The 22,149-nt window shown below is 41.4% G+C and overlaps 1 protein-coding gene across 7 annotated transcripts in view; it reads right to left on the bottom strand.

Annotated features, from left to right (window-relative positions):
* RNF217 (ring finger protein 217) overlaps window positions 1-22,149 on the bottom strand; it is a 72,067-nt gene that overhangs the window by 24,295 nt on the left and 25,623 nt on the right. For all 7 annotated transcript variants that reach the window (XR_010613114.1, XR_010613113.1, XR_010613115.1 and 4 more), the window contains exons 2-3: window positions 11,599-11,826; window positions 3,702-3,866 (exon numbers count right to left, since the gene is read on the bottom strand). Coding sequence is in view for 4 of the 7 variants with exons in the window: in XM_065680959.1 (XP_065537031.1) it covers window positions 3,702-3,866; window positions 11,599-11,826 (393 nt within the window). In the remaining 3 variants the exon portion in view is untranslated. The remainder of the gene's footprint in view (window positions 1-3,701; window positions 3,867-11,598; window positions 11,827-22,149) is intronic.

The raw sequence follows: 22,149 nt of genomic DNA on the forward strand, positions 1-22,149 counted from the left end.
GGGAAAGGTTTAGTCATTCAGAAATCAAAGAATGGCTCCCAGAACAAGAAGGGTGAAAAATTACATACTGATGGCAAAGCACACAGAGCTAAGAGTCTTAAGGAAGCAACTGAGGTAGTTCAGTGGCTATTTCAGAACCTCACTTTAACCCCTCTGCATGTTATATGCCCTTTCATGGAAATCTTTTAGGGAAATCATTTCCAAGAGATCTGAGCATGAGTGTGGGCATTTCTCCTCCACTCCTGAAGGAAACCTGGTGCATGGCCTTATCTATTCATATATAAGCAAGAACTCTCCTCCCTTCAGAGGATGAGAAATAATTTGCTGAGCACTTTCAAAAACTATGCCCCAAGTTACTTGATAGCACTCGTGTTAATCAGAATAGGGAATCTACAGATAAGTACACACTCCTTGATTTGCATTGACATCCGCATTTAAGTTTCTGCCTCTGAAGCTTTCTAAGCTAGAGCCACTGTTTGGTGTTTCCTCAGACAGTGTTGATATTGAAATCTGTTGTAAGGTAATACAAACGTGAAGTACTTCCTTGGCTTGCTGTACTGTAAAAACACTTGTGGAAAAAAGGCATTTTGCTGCACACATGTTTTTGCAAGAACATGTAAAACATAGCAAATCTTCACTCATTAGCCAGCTCCCGCTAGAACAAGACCACGTTTTGGACAACTTTTGTTGAGAAAAATGGTCTGCACTGTATTACTATGTAATATATTTGGAAAAGGCTCTATTAAAAGAAGAAATATGTCAAAATTAACTTAAGATCTAGTTTTAAAAAGTAGCACTTTTTAGTATTTCCATACTGACATACAGTCACACTGTGAATCTATAATCAATATATTTTGACAGCATGTAACATTTGTATTTGCTTATGTGAGCATATCTTAGAGAGACCAGGTAAATAGAAGCTATTCCTGTTAGATGCACTAAAGCTGTGCTGACCTACAGAAGAAGGTAATCAAGTTTAAGCTTATTTAACAGTGCCTACTAGGATTCACTTTACCAAGGATTATATCTTTCAAAGTACTTACCAAAACCACTGAAAAACTTGTGAATACTTGCCTCAGGATCTGCGTACATGTACATATACACGCACCATAGGAGTGTTCCCGTTTTCTCACCTTCATGACCAGACAAGATAATAATGGTGCATTCTACTTCCCCATGGTATGGCTACTCCAAGTGTACATGTATTTCCAGAAGGTATCCAAAATATGGTCACGGTTTACACTGTAAGCTATATCACACTTTTGAAATTACCAGTAATTGTTCATGTTACTTCAGTAAAGAAATTCTATCTCTTCTGAAGTTTCTACCTTTAATTTCGGTTAGCTTCAGTTTTAGTGTAAAGATTGAATACTAATATCATGACACAATTTAATCTTGACTCTTCCTCAATCTGTTAGTCAATTTTGGATGCTGCAATTTTTAACCAAAACACAAAAGAGGTTCTTTGAGTACCATATATAAACGTATCAAAATAAAATATGTTATCACCTGAAACATTGCTTATGTGGATCTGGAACAAGGATGAATCAAATAGCATGTTATCAAGCCTGTTTTCTCTGTCACTTTTCTCTATTTTATTTGAGAATGCAATAGTCATCTGATTCAATGTTACTTTTTGAGAGAGATTTTGGGGAATGACTGGAGAGAGAGGCAGAGAAAATATTACCTCCAATGCCCCTGACTGCACACTGTTAACTGTTGGTATATTTCTCCCCATGTGCCCAGATACCTATTGATGCTTTGATGAAGAATGCTGCATAACATGCATTTCTTTTAGCTACCCAACAACCAATCAAGAAAAAGAAAAACAACAGGACCACTAACTGCTCAGTAAGTGGCTCTTTTGATTACTTGCTAGTTACAAATTTGATTTAAATACAATGTGTTGATATAAACATACTGTAGGTTGTGAGCAGGAATAACTTTTTTCACCCCTGAAGGAAAAAAAAAGCCAAAGAAACATCAGACTGGGGTAGCAGCACAGTTTATGAAACTGTTGAATTCCCTCTTTAATGTTCACTTATAGCACCACATTACCAGAAAGGACTTGTTAACAAAGGATCTTTTTCTGTGCTAGTTTCATGACTTTCCATACTGCCTCCCACCATGCTGGAGGATTTATTTTCTTTTGATTAAGAAACAAATTATTTTTGAAATTAACAGCCAAACTCATGTAACTTCAGGCTTCAAAATAAGTGGCTTAACCTGGGAAAGTTTCAAGTGTCCAGCCTTTTCTTCTGAAGACGGTGAAAACAGTTTTACATTCAGCAGTTTTAAATTTAAAACTTATTCAGGATAAACACATTAGGAGCTAAAACTGCTATGCCCTTTCTCTTTCCAGCTACCAGCCCTTTTTCCCCTGCTTTCACATGTTCATACTTTTTTGCTTGGTGCGTTTTCTTCTTTTTTTGGAAAACTTATTTCAATAGCTACACCATTTGCATTGTCATAAAAACTGAATCTGGACAGAAGTCAAAGAATTAAAACCAAAACACATACTACTTCCCAGTCCAAAAGGAGCAAAGTTCATTAAAGTATTTTACTGTAAGACTGCCCAGAAAGTGAACATTTTTAGAACTGTCTCGAACCTATCAACTCTTACCAAACAGCAAGCTGTTAAAACTCTGTTAAAATGTCATGTGTGTGTAGGAGGGAGAAAGGGTAAACAACCAACTGCTGATTTCAGAGCTTTCTGAATTTTACTCAGTGTTTGGAAATCTTTCCATTTCAAGCTATGGCACCACAGGCATTTCGTTCCCAAAGACCAAAATAAGTTAATTAGTAAACTGATAAACATTCTTTTACTTGCACAGGGTAAGGCTCAAAGCAGACAAAAGTATACTTTGGACATTTAGAAGTACCTCTTCCCTTTCAGTATTTATTTCCTATCACATCCCCCAGTTTCTTTAGTTTGTCCTCTCCATGAAGCAGATGTAGGGCAACAGACAGGGTACTGCCTGACTGCATACTCCCTTTCAATAAAAAGGAAAATCTAATTTGGACGTAACTACTCTGTCAGTAGCTGGAGATAAGTGCTGTGAAAAAAATAGTAAAAAACCATAATGGCCACCTTCACTAAGGGCAGCCAGGGCAGGGGTGTGTGAAGCTGTTGCATCTCATTTGAGTAGTGGGAAATATTTCCTATCCTGGAAGGGATTAATGACGCTTTTGAGGTGTGGGACTCCAGTGTTGACAAACTAATTCAAGAGGAAGGTTTGTGAAGAACTGGCATTTAATCTTAAAAACTTCTGGTTTTGCCAAATCTTAAAGATGCTCTTAGTTAACTTGTTGATAAAGTACTTTCTGCCTTACTCGGAAACTGAATTCACCCAGCATCTTTGGAAAACATGACAAAGAGCATCATATGTCTCTAAAGCTTTCCATTTCTTTGAAGCTTTACTTTAGGAATAATTTATTCTGTAACATACATTCATCATAAGCATATATCAAAGCCCCCTCTTATGATTTCCATAATGTTTCTTTTATATCCAGAGATTCTGCAGAATCAGTGCAGGACCCAGTAAGTTAAATGTATGACCTGTTTTTCTCCGTTGACAGGAATCGGCATTTCAAGTGTGAATTCCATTTCCCATGCTGAGCAGAAGTTACAAATATATACTCTAAATACGTATTTAAACAGTTTGAAGTCACTACCTGCAAGCCAAGGGAGAACAGCTTACCTTGCATTTTGGACATTTCTGGGCATTCCTCTGCCCGTGTTCGATTTCGTTGGCCCAGTGACGCAACAGCTTGTCTCCCTTCTTGTATTCTTTGCAGTTAATGCCTTCATGCCAGGGAGAGTGGCACTTGAAACACCAGACAAATTGGCAAGATGGACACTGAATCTGTACAAATGAGAAAACACCACACGTTTGCAAGCTGCGTGCTGACCCAACTGGAAAGCCCATTCTAAAAACACTGGCCTTCAGTTAAGAGAATAGCTGCCCAGCAAAGGTCTAACATCTTTTGAAGGGTCTGTTTTAAAACAAGATGTTGTGGAAGTTGACTTGTTGTTGTCTTTTTAAAAGGGAGAAAATGCAGAACTAATCGCTAAAGCCAGGAAACGCCCCAAACAAACAAGGCATAAGTAGCTTGGTTTAAACTTCCCGAACTCACCAGGCAGCTCAGATGCCAAAAGGCAAAATCCAGGAAGCTTACTGAGTTGCCTCTGATACATGTTTTAGATCATGTGAAAATTAGCAGCCAGTTTTCAGCACAGTGGATCTAAATCTTCTAGCAAAAAACTTCACTGCCAAGGCTACTACCTGGGAGTACCCAGTCTTATGAAGGGTCTCTACACAGCCCAGGATGGGTTATGAAACTTATATCAGAAATGGTCCTGACTGCGCAAGGGCAAGCTGTGGCTATGCCAAACAGCCTGTTTGCAACAGACCACACCTAACAGCAAAAATCATAAGCCAAGCTCCCAAATTAAGAAAGGATCCATTCTTCTCACTCCCTGGGTTTTAAATCATTGCATCAAACAGGTAACATCGTCATCATGTCCTCCTCCAGAGCCCAGCAGTTTTTTGGAAAGGCTATGGCAGCTGTTGTGTTTATAGAAATATACAGTAAGAGGCACACTGCAGGTGCTTATCTGACTTAAGACAGGCCTCCTAACTGGACCATGACTAAGGAAACCAAGAACTTCAAGCCACGTTAGACACAGGCACATCTAGGCTCCTGCAACATCTTCTACTGTGTTTGGCATCAAAATGTCTCAGCCTGAAAGATGGGAGGGCACATCTCATGCAAATGCTGAGCCCTGTTCACCAGCTCCAATCACAGCCCATTCCTAGCACTGCCCTGGCTTTGTACCACCTGATGCATGGGACTAAGGAATTCAGCCAGCCAAAAGATAAAGCTTTCTGGTTGTATCTGTATCCAGACCTAGTTCACCACTGAACCACTGATGTGTCTGTGCTGGCCAAGCATGGTGTGGGGGTGCTGCTCAAGGAACTACATCAACTACATCCTTGGGTGGAGATACATGTGAAGCCGTCAAAATGTATTTCAGCGGTCCTCACTCCTTCCAGTTGCTGCGCCCTCTGCTCAGACGCCCTGACTGGTGGCATGCTGCCTCAGCTCAAGGGAGAGTCCAAAGCAGGCATTCCAATCACCCATAAATTAGTATTTTACTTTTTGCTGAGGGGCAGCCAAAATTACTATTTATATGTGCAATTGCTACATCCATCACTACCCGTGCTAATACAAAGCTGATCCCATCTATGATGCATGATGGAGAAATGAAGACGTCTGCTGCCCTTAATACTATTCCCCAAGTTCCAGACATCAGGGTTAGCATTTAGTTTTTTGCCTTTAATGTTTCATACTAAAAACCTCATTGACGAAATGGATCAAGCTGAGCAATTATATGATGCTAGCTGACCCACTTCTCAGTGGCTGTCTTTAACTTCACCTGTAGAGAGCACATGGTTTTTTTTGCACTGCAGCACTGTGTAACAGGTATAGTTTCATTTGTATGAAGTGATGTATCTCTGTGCAGCACTGTTTGACCAAGTATTTTACCTTTAATAGTGGACTATATGATGTGCTGCTCAATGCATCACTTCAGCTTATCTCTTTATGCCAATCCACATATATAGATCAGCAAGCAGAAGAATAAAAGGTAATGGTCAAGAGAATTAATAATTTTCTCAGTACCCGTAAGACAGCACTTCCCCCCTCCAGGATCCATTTGCTTGGGCATAAGCTAAAGTGCAGAGCAGGAAAGCAGCATCAAGACATCGAATTGTTTTCTTCTTATGACAACACATTAATGTTTTAGTTACCATCTGCTAGTCATTATCCTCATAAAAAAACTCATATCATACATGAATTTAAGTGTTAGAATACATGTGTTTCCTTCTTATCAAGCAGACTCAAAGACTGCAATATTAAAATGGATAAAATTCTGGTACCCTGTACTAGGTGCAAGTACGACTTACTGTTTTCTACAGATATGCTCTATACAGGTTTCTATAGGTGGTATTTTTGCTAAGGAACACAGCAAGATACCTCAACACTGAAAACTGCACTTATCGCATACTTCCTGTCAATGAAATAAGTTACTGAAGATGCAGGCAGGCAGCACAAAACCATGAAAGAACAAATGAAATTCATTTGTAGGGGAATATAAGACATTAAAGCTGCAGTGTGTGGATTACAAGCATTATTATTTTTGCATGAAAACATAGCAATGTCTAAGGCCAAGAAAAAACAAAACAAAAGCAATACAAAATATAACCAGTGCCCTTTCTCTAATTTGTTGGCCTACTCACCCAGATGCTAACCAAAGGAAACACACTATCCTACATCTCTGCTTGATGTATCTCTTAACATAAAATCGAATAAAGATGAATTCTCTTAATGTAAAATTGAATAGGAAAGAGGAAAAATCCCTCTCTGAGAGAATCCCTCTAGAGAATAGCATATTTGTTGCTACTATCCAAACTAACACACAGCACCGATCTACATTTCCGCTATACTTTAGAAACCAACATGCACAAAATGGGCAGGATAGTTGCTAGTAATCTAACCTAACAAATCTTCATCCTCCTCTCCTGAGCTTTGAATTTACATTTTTCAATAACGCATGCCACAGTGACCTACTGCTGGGCAAACAGATTATAGCAGGCATCGCATTGTATTACTCAGTATTTGTTATGGCACAGCCAAAGATGGAGCTTGCCACCACAATTCAGTGTTCTGTAACCTGAAAGCTTTTATCAGTTGCAATATTCAGATATTTGAGATAGAACATGCATGATAAAAAAACCAAACCAACAAAAAACAACAACAACAACACCCCTCACCCCCCCAAAAAAACCCCACCAAAATACAAACCCAAACCAACAGATCTGGGAAGCTGCAAGTTAAAGCTTTTTTTTTTTTTTTAAATGCCAGCATAATTTAAAACATAAGTTTTGTGGGGACTTGTTTGTTACATTGGGTTTTTTTGTTGAAAACTGGACACAAATTCATCGCAAGTCTATATATTACAGCATGCATATAATGTCAAGAAATACAGCAGCTACCAGGATATATATTTAATTTTATACACACACATTGACAACAGATGTTTCCGTATACATTAGTTAGAAAGTACTGAAATACAGGATGAGGCTGTAACCACATGAACTCAGAATAATATTTATTACCATGAACAGCCCTGACTAGCTCAAGTAAACTAGTGGGAACTATCTACTTCACTACCAGGTTTGGAGTTCCTAAGTTCTTCTTCCACCTGGAACTCTCAATAGCACCATCCTCAAAACTGAACTGGTACACAGCTTTTACATTTTGAATGGGCCACTTGACTGTTGTTCAAAACTGCCTGAACATACATTAAGCAGGCAAAAAAAAGCTATGTTCTTTTAAGTACTTCTGAACCTTATTTTTCTTGGAACTAGGGACTGCAAAACAAACCCCTAGCCCTATTCAAACTTGGATGCGGTGTGACACAACAGGGCAATTACAGCATTCTTTCAGATTCTTACGCCATTCTTTCTCTGCTTTTCTGAAAGAAAACAAGTAAAATAAGGTTTGTTTTATGCTTTAGTATTAGTGGATGAAACCACCAAAAGGACACAGAAATTCTATATACATATAATTTAAAATGGTAAAATATATTTTTGTCCAGCAAAGCCAACAAACTATATCTGAAAGAAACCAAAGCATTAATTTAGTGGGTTTTCAGATACGATTTTTTCCTCACACAAGCATTTTTCTACTTATTTTACAACTTCTGTTTCAGTTAATCAGAATTGAGAGGGTGGATACATACACAAACTTCTATGCCTCCTGAGGGTCAGTTGCCCTTGAAATAGAAAAGGTTATAGAACTTCTCGTACTAACCTTTTGGCTCTCAGCTTTCTGAAAAACTGACAACTGGGGCTAACAACTTCCATTTTCTTAGCTAGCTGCTTTATTGAAAACAGTTCTATCATCTTCCTCACCTCCAGGAAAATACCTTTCAAAACCAGTAGGTAACTTCAACATCAAACACTGCTCTATGTGACACGATGACAGCAAAACTGACTGTACATTAAAAATATTCTGACAGCCTGAAACTGCAAAAAACTCCGTGTGAGATTTTCTGCTGCTTAGTGGAATGCTAGCTATATAAAAAGATGGTCAAATTAATCATGCAACTACCTGTTTACAATGAATTACAATCACTAACTATAACTACACAGCCACTTCATTCCAAAATAAATATGGGCTCCTGCCAAAACAGCTGTCTCCTCCTCACCAACCCATCACCCCTCTTGTACCAGCTGAAAATAAGCAACAACAAAACAAACAAATCTTGTATCCCATTGGAGCTGTTCTTTGATCCAGCTCCCAGTGTGACACCAAAACATCAACATGAGCAATAGCAAGCTGGCAGGAATGAACAGCTGAGGGCAAAGGAGGGGAGCACAGCAAATCCCCACGTCCGCAGCAGTTCAGGCTCAAGGCAGATATCTGCTCCTCAAGGTTAACATCTGATCTGTGAAGTGGGAACTGATACAAACTTCACAGATCCTTTATCACAGCATATTTGTTCTAGAGCTAGTAGGAATATGTACCTGCAACAAGCTTCAGAAACTCTTGAGTAGTTCAAACAGAAGACAGTTTATGTCACAAGGGCATTGAAAAAAAAAAATCATTTAAATTTCCAGAGCCAAGCACTCAAGCCCTTATGTCATGTGTATCTCTTGACAGAAGTGAACAAGAAAACTTCATTATGAACCTCACAGGTTGATAAGGCAGAAATAAGAGTTCAAGAATCAAGAACTGTTTCTTCATGGCAGGTAGCAAGTCAAAGACCTAACACTGAAACAAGAGATGAAATCCACAGCTTAGAGGAAAAACCCAAAAGTCCCACACCAACCCCCTCAAAAAAAGCAGACAACATCCTTGCTCTTGTGAAACACGTACCTGTTCCATGCATAAAAACAGAACTATCAATTTTTCAATGTCTACCCATTTTCTTTGCAACTTTGGCATACCAGCTTTGACCAAAGGTTTATTATTTTATCTACAAGCAAGTCTTACACTCCCAATTGAGGTCATATGAGAGGGGACAGGGGTATTTCCTTACCTAAAGCTGGATCCATTTCTGATACAAATATTTGATACAGGAAACTAAACAGTCACACTGCTGTACTGTGCTATCCTAAGTGGCACTAATGTGAAAAAGAAGGTTTGGATAGCAAGTTTACCTTTTCTTCCCCCTTCTCTCTCAACAAGTATGTATCAGCTAACTCTCTAGGCTTAGCACACCAACACTTTGATCTCTAAAATGAAAAACAGCAGCAGCTATCTGAATTACTGGGCTTAGATCTGTTCAGCTGACATAAACCAGCTACAGGTAAGGAAAATCAATCTATCTAAACTTTGCTACCTTTTTAAATTTAGATGTTATTTATAATTCATATAGTGTATCAAATTTTAGGAATGCCTTAAAAACATCTCTGAAGTATCTGTCCAAATGTACGCTTGGATTTTACAGTCTTTTCTTGTTGCAGTATATAGGACAGCAAGCATGCTGGCACTGAGCCCTCATGCACAGTGATCTTAATGGTAGGCTTGTGCATAAAAACTTTCCCCACACATGACTCAGTTCTTCTGAAGGCAGCACTTCCAGTGCTGGTGCAGAATTCATCTGGTGCAATTGCTGTTTATATTGCTTTTTGGGAATATTTGAGTCTCATACTCTCAAGTCAAATGTCTCCTATGATATATGCAGAAGAAAGAGTCTTTACATTCAAAGAGCCTGTAGTTCAAGGTACAGACAAGACACATACAAGCAGTCACATGAGAACCTAAGAAAACAGAGCTAATAATGGTCCCTATGTAAGTAATTATTCACATATGCACAATCTCATATATAGTCCTCTTTTTAAACCTTATCCCTGCAGTAAAACTTTTCCTTGTGCTAAGCATAAAATAAGTCACTAGAACTGTATCTATGCCAGAAAACAACACAGGATTAGCGAGCAGGCTGAAGCACTGGACTATGATCATCCAATACTGTTTGTCAGCACTTTCCTAATTATATTTATGACCAGCACCAACTAGACATTCTTCCAGGCAACACCTGCACACAGCTCAAACGACACATTTTGCCAGAGCCTTTTCCCAGGAGATCAGAGTTCTGCAGATCAGAGCTACACATAATGCATCACCACAGGACTAGGGAACTGCTTCTAGCTTGCACTATTTCATGCATTACACAGCCTCCCATTCCTTCTGATTATGATTTGCAGGGAAGCAATGGAAAAATTTTAACTACAGCATTTTAACTCACAAAGGAGTGCTGGTGGGCAGAACACCCCATTTTGCACTTTGAGGAATGTTCTTACAGTTGGCATGCCCATTATAAGCTGCACCAGACCACATATGACCCACACTGGTGGGACAGTAACAGCTTCTGGCATGTTAAGAAAGGCTGCTGCAGGAATATTACCACCTCTGATCTACCCTGGACTCTACACCCTGTCTACATCTGAGGGAATGCTAAGTGGATGGGTGAAGGAGAATGGCTGTGGGCATTTCTCCACCTCCATGTAAAATGACAAAAAACTGAAAATGTTGAGTCCAGCAGACAGCACAGCATGCAATTCATGCACTGCAGATATACATCAGTAGCTCATGACTCAGAGTTAGTTTTACCAAGGTTTCAATTCCACTGGATACACAACCTTCTACATCTAATCTCCATACCGGGCTGAATCTTATGCTGTGTAATTAGGGCTATCTAAACAGTTATCTGAAATCCTACTGGGGAGAACTGGTTTGTCCAGGAAAAGGCAGCTCAATCATGAAATTAAACACAACAAATCTAGTAACCAGATGGAAAACACAATAACCAGAGAGCACAATGCTGCAGACAGAACCGTTGCCTTGTGGAACCCAGATGGGCCTTCAGCAGCTTAAAGCTTCTTCTAACTATGATCTCTTGCTTTTCATCTTTGACTGAAATCACAGTAGAAGAAAATCTACTAAAAGAAATGCTATAGAAGTTTGGGGTTTTTTAGTTTGTTTGGGTTTTTTAACAATACAGAAAACTTGACAAATAGGTAAGTGATGAGACTACAGTAATGCATAACCTTTGGTAAGGGACTGAAGAAAACAAAACCAAGAAGCAGGACAGACAACAGCTCTATTTCTAGGGAAGGAGCAAACCAACACCATAAATGTCCAGAATTATCTGTCCAGAGATTCAGGGAAAACTTATCTTTGCTAGAGTTGTGTGTCTAAAATTATCGGATACAGTGATAACTTCCCTTCCGCAGCCTCTTCTGATGGTGACCATACTGTCTGCATGTGTGAGAGAGAAAAATCTTTAATTTGACACGTGTGTCAGGATAAAATGACACCACCTGCCCAAGAAATAAGGGCTGAAGTTCCACTGCTTGAACTGTTAGAAATCTATTAAGTAGTTCATCAATGATGTACTACAGATTCATATTCCTAAGCACAGCTTGCATGTAGCCCCAGTGATGCAAGAAAGCTCTTTTAATGCCCATGAAATGCTGCCCTGCTTCTGCGGTGCCATCTAACACAAGGCCTGGCAAGTGTGCTCACTTTGTTCTCCAATTTGGCAGGGGTAGGAATGTGGCCTCTCCTCCGGAAGGTTGTAAAGTGCTTGCACTGAGGGCATGGCTTGGTGCTGGAGTCAATGCGGCTGAGTTCCAGGAAATACTTATACTTGATGATGTCATCATGGGGCAGGTTATAGAGGACAGTTGTTTCATCCAGGTGCTCGCTGCATTCTGTGATTGGGCATTTTATATCCGCTTGTCCCAGCTGCACCTGCATATGAAAAAACCCAGAAAAGCTGAAAGATCTTTTGCTTGGCAAAGTGAAGCAAGTATTTGTGAATTCTGTGAGGAAATTTAATGTCAAGTATATAACAATCCACAAACTATCAAGCATATCATCTTAAAATTATTTTCGCTTAGTCCAAGCACACTGCAGTTTTTCCAAACAGCATTTTCAAATCCAAACTGAAAAGATAATTACCTCATGACAACTGCAGTTATTAAATGTATGGCCTCAGTGTACGTACCATAGTAAAACCAATACACAACTCTCAACTAGCAACAGCCATCTAGTACTCCATGCTCTGGGTGTAATGGTCAGTACCCCACTACCATGGCTCACACAGGCTGTGAGGAAGCAAGCAGTGGAAACATTTGTATACTGTTTCACTGCAAAAGGTGCTGGGAATCACAGCTCAGAGAAATTAAGGTCAATTTAAGATCAGACTAGCAGCTCTGACTCAGTGCTAGCCCTGAGCTGGTTCCTGCTCAGCAACTTCAGTGTCTCTGCAGTCTGCTTCCAGGATGCTCCTTACATGCTACTCTGCATGCACATAAAGTGGTGGCTGAGCCTGGGGCCGACCAAGCTAATAGATTTCCCCAGAACTCGGAGTTAAGAGTTTAAAAAACAATCCCCTCAAACAAAAAACGCCAACCTTAAAAAAGACCAGGTACAGACACAAGCTTAAGGTTAACAGGGCCAAAACTGTTGTTGATCCAATGAGCCCTGATGGTCCCAAGCTGATCCATATGGTCAGATACCCACAATGCCTTTTGAGAGTTCCCTTATCTGAGCACAGTGCTGGACCTAGGTCTGCACCCTTCATGGCTGGCAGGCTTTAACAGCTGGGGCTCCATGCCAAAACAGCAGATCCTACTTGGTCTGGGAGCTGCAGAGTTGCATTTGCTTGGCACTAAGCCCAAGCTAACAAACTCTGCTAGATTTTGAGAGTCTGCAAGGACCCAGGCTTGAGCATTTTTTTGTCTGCCTCAAGTAATCTTGAATGAACACTGACTGTACAAGCGGAGCTGACCACCAGCCCAATTCCTTCCTTACAGAGCATCTTTGTGCAGAGAAAAAGGGGTTCCATGGTGCAATCAGCATCTCTCGGAATTACTGTTTCAAGGTTGGCAAGTTTGATCTCCGTGGACTGCTTATTCTCTTAACATACTCTATTATAGCAATCTGCCAAACAACATGCTAAATGTGATAGGAACACCTCAGGTTTGGATGCAGATCTCACTGCTGCATAATGGTACCAGAAGACATGTCAGAGACCCCACTAATACTATATTTAGGGTAAGAAAGCAGGAGAAAAACAAACCAAACCAACACAACCCTGTCATTGCTACCTCAGCAATGGAGCCATATGGGCTCTAACTGAATGATAATTAATCTAGTCAGAAGCCAAAGGATTAGAAGAGTCATAAAATGGTATAACACCCAAGGTTCATCTGACTCAAAAAAAAAAAAAAAAGGGAAAAAAAAAATCCTATTGCATTAGCTTTGTCCTCTCAACAATGTAGATAAGCAGAACAAAGAGAGAAAAGCAGGGCGAGGATGGTGGCAGCCCACCCCAGACCAGAGCACAGAGGCAAGCATCTCAACAAGCAATCACTGCTGCAGTACCCTGAGCAGCCCCAGTTCAGGATGCAGGCAGGTGAAGATGGAGGCAGATCTGCCTGCAGTATAGAGGAGAGGCAGCTCCCCCAGCAATACACCCATTTTTAGGAGGAAACATTCCCAAACTTAATTTCCAGCTCTAAAAGGTGAGCAGAGCTCTATCATGTGCAAACAAGGCCAGGCTCAAACAGTCTGGCTTTTACATGGACCAATGTAAGTACAGGGAGTATTATGCAAAGGTATTATGTTGTTACCTCCATCACCCCCCCAGAAAACCCTCCCAAATTTCACCACAAAGCAAACAAACAAACAAAAAAACCCACCAACCCACAAACAACCAAACAACAAACAAAACTCCACAAGCTACATAACTATATGCTGAGGAGCATCCACATTTTATACCTGTAGGACACTATTCCACCTGTAGCAGCATGTGAACATTGAACTCAAGCATATGACATCACTAGAGTGACTCTTGTCAGAAGGCTCACCCAGTACTTAAAGAGCTGTACTTATAAAGCAATAGATGCTCCAATCCAGCACTACAGCACTTAAACATAGTAAACCAAGAAAACAATTTGCTACGGAAGTATCAAATGCTATTTCACTACTGCTTCATTTTAAAGAACTGTAGGTACAACAATTCAAAACCAAATAGTCACATTAATCCCAGCTATGACTACTTCAGGGGTTTGGGGGGTTTTAAGCATTAAGGAAATACTATGAGGCAAGCCCTTTTGCTAAGGGTAAACTAAGCCACAATGGAGTAACACTTCCCAGTGAGAAGGCACATTGTTTCTGGCATCTAAGCTGGTGCTTAAGAAGCACTGCTTACCTTAAATGCTAGTTAGAACAAACCTGCATTTATAAAATGAAGGAATACAAAGCTGAACACTTTCTATATTTCATGCCTACACAGATTATGATTAATATATGTGGTAAAAGTCAAGTGTGGCTTCAGTGTTTATTTTGAAAATATGTTTTACGCCCACTTGAAGTAAATTGTTTTCATCCTCTGTAATAGTTTCAGCCTTTCAAGTCTGGCAAAGATTGATCCTTTTCCTGTGTTTTGAATTGGACTGAAGTGAACAGAGCTGGGTTGCTTATTAGCAGTAACTTCAATGGAGCCTTGTCTTACTGAACAGTCCATCTTTGTTTGTGCCCTAGCATCAGCAATTGATTTAAGTACAGCTTTAGAGGTAGCCTCTTAGGCTACCTGCTGCTGCAGACCCAGGAGGTGCTGCTGAATGAGAGAAAAAAAGAACACACCAAAAATATAACATGGGTAAAATAACTGGGTTTCTTCTCTTCCATGATTTTTTTTTATTATTTTGAAGACCCTTATCCTTTAGTATCTGCTTATCACAATGTCAAACCCCTGAGTTTCAAGAAATATTTGAATTTCAAAATACCACTGTGAACTGAGAACTTCAGAACTCCCAGTACGCAAACCAGCATGGTGTATTTCCACAGCATGAGGAACGACTTAGATATGTCTAAAAAGCAGCTGAGCTGCAGTATGGTGTTAAATGTCAGGCAGCATCCAGCTCTTATGCTGAAATATGCTTCAATTCTGTAAAGCATCTCAGGAGAGGCTAGCTCTGCTTCCAATTCATAGAGAGGAAGCAGGCTCTTGTGACTTTCACCCTACAGAAAGGCAACATTCAAACTATCAGGAGAGCAATGCATACACTCTCCTCATCCCCCCAGGGCTTGACATTTTATTTGAAAAATGGGGGGTGGGAGGGCATGGGGACACACACACCAGACTCTACACCAGTCTCCTTACTGCCCCAAAACGCGGTGGTACGAGCAATGGAAAACACAAACAGATGGCATGGTACTTTAAGTCAGAAACCTATTTCTGCCCCCTGAGCTTTCTTTTAAAGGAAATCTTAATTACACAGAAAGCAAAGTTCAAACTACACCAGAGAAGCACTGATTTATACCTGTAATTTAGCCCGGCCCAAGCTAGACATAATGTAACCTGTGCAGGCTGTACTTGGGCAGCTGTACTACAGCTACATTCCTCAAAGAAGGGGCCATTCTAGTTTAACACAAATGAGCATTTTTTAACTGAAACTTTACTCTTAGTTCAGAGATGCACATGCTGAATTGTTCTTAATTCTCACACATCAATGCTGAAAGTGAACAGTGCCATGTCTAATCTTCACCTCTGTAGAGAAATACAGTTTCTACCAGTGCATCAAATTCTCCCTGTAAACTACCAAGGATGTTATTTATACATAAATAAAAAAATATTTTGGAAATGCACAGATGCAAGTGAAGAGACGGTCCAGTCTACAGGACCTTCATATTCTACAGGGGAATAAACAAATGGATTAAAGTTCCCTTTACTTAAGGCAAAATCCCATTATTCTCTAGTTTACTGGCAACATTCTTCACTGATCTGCAACTTACCAGCAAAAACTACTTTTCTTGTAGGTTTGGCAAGCAGAGAACATAATTTTGAACTTGTTTTCTAAAAACAAACAAACAAACAAACCCCATGGAAAATACCTGATGGACTTACCATGGTTCAGGACTCCGCAGTGGTAGGTGCTAACCAAATGAAATCCAAGTAGACGTAACTCAACAAATGCAAACCAAAGTCAGTGCAAACTTTTACTAAGCATCCTGCACCTGCCCTTAAGGTTGTGGTTCTGTGACTGTTTTTGTTGTTTGAGTACTAACTTTAAAAAAAAAAAACAAACTATGAAACAGATTCTCTTTTTCCATCCATCCAACCATCCATCCATCCATCCTACTGTCGAATGGTGCTGCAAAACAAGCAAGAATGAACACCTAGAACTAACAACAATTAGGGACTCCTTAAGCTGCATCACCAAACAGGAAAACAGACTGGCTTTCTTGTGTGACACCTCCTCCACTGGACATCTTCACACAAGCTCTTGCCTGTTGTGTATTACTTCACAAACCATACTCCATGGGTATTTTTCACTTTTATTTCCTTTCACTTTTATTTCCCTTCACTTTTATTTCCCCTTTAATTAATTTCTCAATACAGCAGACTTGCAATAAATTACTTTCTGAACCTCTTTCTCATTAAGTTGCCCCACCAGAGTTGTCTTCTCTGCCAGCCACCTCCTGAAAACTTGTCCTAGTCAAAAAACATCGCTCCCCTGCTCAGGAGTAAAGGGCTTCACTAGCCCATATATCTCTGGCCTCAAAAGGATCCAAGAAGAGCTCAAAATCGCGATGATCTCCTGCGTGCTGGCACTTCACTAATAACTTCACTAATAAGTTTTGGGGTTTTGTGGGGTTTTTTTTCCTTTAGTTTTAATTCATATTTTCTGCTATATCAGGAAACATCTGAGTGACCATCAGAACAACTAAAATGGCCAGTCTTTCTTCATAGTCAGTGGAGAATGAGGAAGGTGACTGAAGCAATTCAAAGAAGGTGGCAAATGTCAACAGCGCCTTTAAGATGTGTAGAGGGGAAAAAAGGAGAAAAAAAAAAAAGAAAGAAATGGCACTTTTCCTCACCTCAGGGATTCAAAGTAGCCCAAGCAATCTAACATCTCCCAGCACCAATGTCTGACAGGCATACAGAAACAAAAAAAACCCAAATAATTTCTATACATATTTGTGAGTCATCCATTTTCAGTTGTATTTAAAATTATGGCCATTTATTATTAATAAAAGTACAACCAGAGACTTCCACTAAATGAAAAAATACCAGATTTCTGTGCCACAAGCTCACATAGACCAACAGTGAAAGGGTCCATCAGGATGTCCTTTGAGGATCAGCTCTGTTCTCCTGTCACATTGGTACCACACATCTGGACAAAGTCATGACAATGACATAGTGGTTCCTGCTGTGTGACACTGAGAAGTTACTTGGACCCAAACACTGCAGGCTCGGGCAGACATCACCTCTTCTAGTCACACTATTAATGAGATTTGCATTATCTCACTGTCAACATTAAAAAAAAAGACACAAGAAACAAAGCCTCACGGCCTTCAGAGAATATGTTAGTGTCTCATCCTTCAGGAGAAAGGCAGTGAAAAGCAAGAAGCTTTTGAGGGAATCACAGCATAAATAATTTCAATCCAGCCACCACCAATACACCAAAGGTCTGACCTTTCTGCTCCGAAAGCATGTCTTCTGAATGCCTTACAACACATTTAAATGCAGCATTGACTTAAATTCTCACAGCTCATCCAGTTTTCACAACCTCAGCCAGAGGCCGAGATTCCAGCTTCACCTGTAACACTCTAAAGTGCGCTCCTGAAAGTGGTCCTCACACAAACCCACATCCCCAGGGGTGCTACGACCATACAATAGCAAGGGCCACAGTCAGCATCCCCTGCATGGGCAGTAACCAGAGCAGCTTCAGCCCCAGAAACTAACCAAAATCTTAACTGGCAAAACTGGCCTCTGCAGCCTTGAGCAAAACCCTGAACCACAGTGTCTGTTTCCTGTTCAAACACTTCTTTTCCCCTCCACAGGTACACAGGGCTCCCCTACAAAACCTGTGAGGATAAACTAGCATGATATTCTTCAGAATACACCTAAGCTCAACCAAAACCTTTTTACTTATAGGCCTCTTCAGTTGCTTTCTGATTTGATGACATGCCGATATAAAGCTCTGCTCCTTTTCCCTTCCTTCCACAGGACTAGGTGTTAACCTGCTCACATGGATTTTTATCAACAGGAACATTCAGATTTTATTCTCTGTTCAAAGGGACAGGATTTACAGAAAACTACTTGTAGGAAAACAAAGTAATTCTAAAATTCTTCATAATATTAACAAGTCATTATCAACCTGAATAAGCTCCTCCCCTCTACCCTTTCATCTCCTATTACTTTCTCTAGCACCAAGCGAATTAAAAAAAGGAAACAATTTTGCCTCAGTAATGTGTTCACAAAAACTATGCTGCATTAGCTCATGCCCCTGCCTGCTCCTGCTCATCAAAACTCGGGCATTTCATCAGCATGTATGGAGGTTACGTGCTCTGTTGTGTTTTGGCACCCAAGGTGAGCTGAAGCCCACAGCAGAGGCAATGGTTAGTCCCATGGCAGGACAAAACCAGGGCTTCGACACCCAGGTGGCTGCCCACTGAGCCGAGACACTCTCTGACAAAGAGATATGCCAGAGTTGGAGGGAGAGTTAGAGAGAGGCTGTCAGAAAGCTTTCACAATCTCTGGGAGCCCTGGAGCGTGCAAGATAAAGATCTTTCATCTCTCCTTCCAGGCCATGTGCAGGGGCAGAGGGAGGGGGAAATCCCAGTGGAGGAAGGTAACCTGGGAGGAAGCGTGGCAGAAACTGCAAACCTTGGAGAAATCTGACCCAAAACCACAGGTCTCTCAGCATGCATTAAAGGGAACAAGGAAATGCACAAGAGCTTTCTCTTTTTGTCCAGGTGTGCGTATTACCAATGCTAGCCAAGTATGGATGTGGCAATTTTTCCATTCCTTAGAAAGCACTTTCACTAAAAGACCCAAAGATGCTCATGAATAAAGAGCTTTAAGGACAACAGACTGAGCTGCATACTTGCCCTTTTTGGGGTGGAAGACAGAAGAAGTTGTGCCTGCCTCGTAGTGGGACCAAAAGACCACATTAAAGCCAAGCAGGTGTGGGAAGGGATTACAGAAAGGAAGTAAGGGCCAGGAGACCATGTGCATACCATGGTATGTTCAAATTACCTGGCCATCTCGGCAGTGAACTCACTCGCTAGGCCTCAGCAGCATTAGGAAATACAAGTAGCAAAGAAGCAAGACCTCTGTAAGGTAATGGTTTGTTTGGCTTCATGCATCAGTAATAAAAGTGTCACAGCTAAATAACACAGAACTAAAACAAGCAAACACAAACAGCTGATTCCTGTAAAATAAATAAGATAAAAATCTATTAGTTAAATCTTTACTCAACAGCCTTACATTCAGAGAACAGCCTGCTTCCTTCTGTCAGCATAAGACTTGTAGAAACCATCATCTGTGTTTGAATTTGTTACCAGCCAAGCCTAACCCAGGTCTATCCTGCCCATACAAGTACTCTGGTAAGTCAGAGAAACTGCAAGAGGCCAGGCTGAAGGAACGCAAGGAGTGAACAGGTCAGAGTGAACAGGTCAAATAGGATGGGATGCAGGATGCAGGCATGGGACAGCCTTCCCCCGCCATGGGGCAGTACCCCTCAGTTTAAGCATGCCCATCTTCTCAAAAGCAGGAAAGTCATGTGAATGCTTACTGCAATTCATTTAAATACCTCAGAAAACAGTAAGAAAAAAAAAATACTATTTTCCCTTTCCAACTAAGCATATTAATCCAAGCTGTGCTCAGTTACTCAAGCAGGTGATTTTTTATGTATATGCTACTCTCTTGCAGAAGCAATGCTTAAAAAGGTACATGCCTGTTTTCTCCACTTACAACAGAAAGCCCAGAACAAACTTCAACCTCTAGTGGGTTCAGACAGGCTTAACCCAGATTCAGATCAATTCCAGTGGAATAATACTGTTAACTATTAACAATAATTAGTATCACAACCAAATCCTTTCCCCTGCTTTCCTTAAAAATGGATAAACAGCACCCACAAGCAGTTATAGAAGAGTAAAAACACAGAGTCTCAATCTTCATTAGAATCATAGAATCACAGAACAGTTAAGGTTGGAAAGGACCTCAAGATCATCTAGTTCCAACCCCCCCTGCCATGGACAGGGACACCTCCCACTAAACCATCCCACACAAGGCTTCATCCAACCTGGCCTTGAACACTGCCAGGGATGGAGCACTCACAACCTCCCTGGGCAACCCATTCCAGTGCCTCACCACCCTAACAGGAAAGAATTTCCTCCTTATATCCAATCTAAACTTCCCCTGTTTAAGTTTTAACCCATTACCCCTTGTCCTGTCACTACAGTCCCTGACGAAGAGTCCCTCCCCAGCATCCCTATAGGGCCCCTTCAGGTACTGGAAGGCTGCTATTAGGTCCCCACGCAGCCTTCTCTTCTCCAGGCTGAACAGCCCCAACTTCCTCAGCCTGTCTTCATACGGGAGGTGCTCCAGTCCCCTGATCATCCTCATGGCCCTCCTCTGGACTTGTTCCAACAGTTCCATGTCCTTTTTATGTTGAGGACACCAGAACTGCACACAATACTCCAGGTGAGGTCTCACAAGAGCAGAGTAGAGGGGCAGGATCACCTCCTTCGACCTGTTGGTCACGCTCCTTTTGATGCAGCCCAGGATACGGTTGGCTTTCTGGGCTGCGAGCACACACTGCAGCCGGCTCATGTTCATTTTCTCATTGACCAGCACCCGCAAGTCCTTCTCTGCAGGGCCGCTCTGAATCTCTTCTTTGCCCAGTCTGTAGCTGTGCCTGGGATTGCTCCGACCCAGGTGTAGGACCTTGCACTTGTCGTTCTTGAACTTCATAAGGTTGGTATCAGCCCACCTCATAAGCGTGTCAAGGTCCCTCTGGATGGCATCCCTTCCCTCCAGTGTATCAACCGGACCACACAGCTTGGTGTCATCGGCAAACTTGCTGAGGGCACACTCAATCCCACTGTCCATGTCACCAACAAAGATGCTAAACAAGACCAGTCCCAACACCGATCCCTGAGGGACACCACTCGTTAGTGGTCTCCAGCGGGACATCGAGCCATTGACCACAACTCTTTGTGTGCTGCCATCCAGCCAGTTCTTTATCCACCGAGTGGTCCATCCATCAAATTGATATCTCCAATATAGAGACAAGGATGTCGTGTGGGACAGTGTCAAACGCTTTGCACAAGTCCAGGTAGATGACATCAACTGCTTTACCCTTGTCCATCAGTTCTGTAGCCCCATCATAGAAGGTCACCAAATTGGTCAGGCAGGATTTCCCCTTAGTGAAGCCATGCTGGCTGTCACCAAGCACCTTGTTGTTTTTCATGTGCCTTAGCATGCCTTCCAGGAGAACGTGCTCCAAGATTTTGCCGGGCACAGAGGTGAGACTGACTGGTCTGTAATTCCCCGGGGCTTCCATTTTCCCCTTCTTGAAAATGGGGGTTACATTTCCCTTTTTCCAGTCGTCGGGAACTTCACCTGACTGCCATGATTTTTCAAATACGATGGCCAGTGGCTTAGCAACTTCATTCACCAGCTCCTTCAGGACCCGCTGATGGGTTTCATCAGGTCCCACGGACTTGTGCGCGGTCAGATTTTGAAGATGGTCTCGAACCAGATCCTCTCCTACAGTGGGCCCAAGGTCTTCATTCTCACAGTCCCTGCGTCTGCCTTCTAAGACCTGGGTGGTGCAGTCAGAGCCTTTGCCAGTGAAGACCGAGGCTAAGAAGTCATTCAGAACCTCAGCCTTCTCCAAATCCTGTGTAGCCAGTTCTCCTGAGAGCTTCCTCAGGGGGCCTATATTGTCCCTAGTCTGTTTTTTGTTTGCTACGTACCTGTAGAATCCCTTTCTGTTATCCTTAACATCCCTGGCTAGGTTTAATTCTAACTGGGAAACATCACTTCATAATTCAGGTGGAGTCAAGCAAAATCCATCAACAACAGTGACAATTTATCCTATAACTATTTATGTTCTTCTGCTGTTTAACAGGCATGATCCCAACCAGACACAAAAGCTGGAAAAGGCACGAGTTTGCATTTGCCAACCAGCATTCTCTTTCAACTAAAATAAGGCCCTAAACACCATGTATTTGCAAAACCTATTCAGTAACCTGTATTACTAAGCCTCT

The sequence above is a fragment of the Lathamus discolor genome, chromosome 5, assembly GCF_037157495.1.
Source record: "Lathamus discolor isolate bLatDis1 chromosome 5, bLatDis1.hap1, whole genome shotgun sequence".
In the NCBI taxonomy this organism is placed as follows: Eukaryota; Metazoa; Chordata; class Aves; order Psittaciformes; family Psittacidae; genus Lathamus; species Lathamus discolor.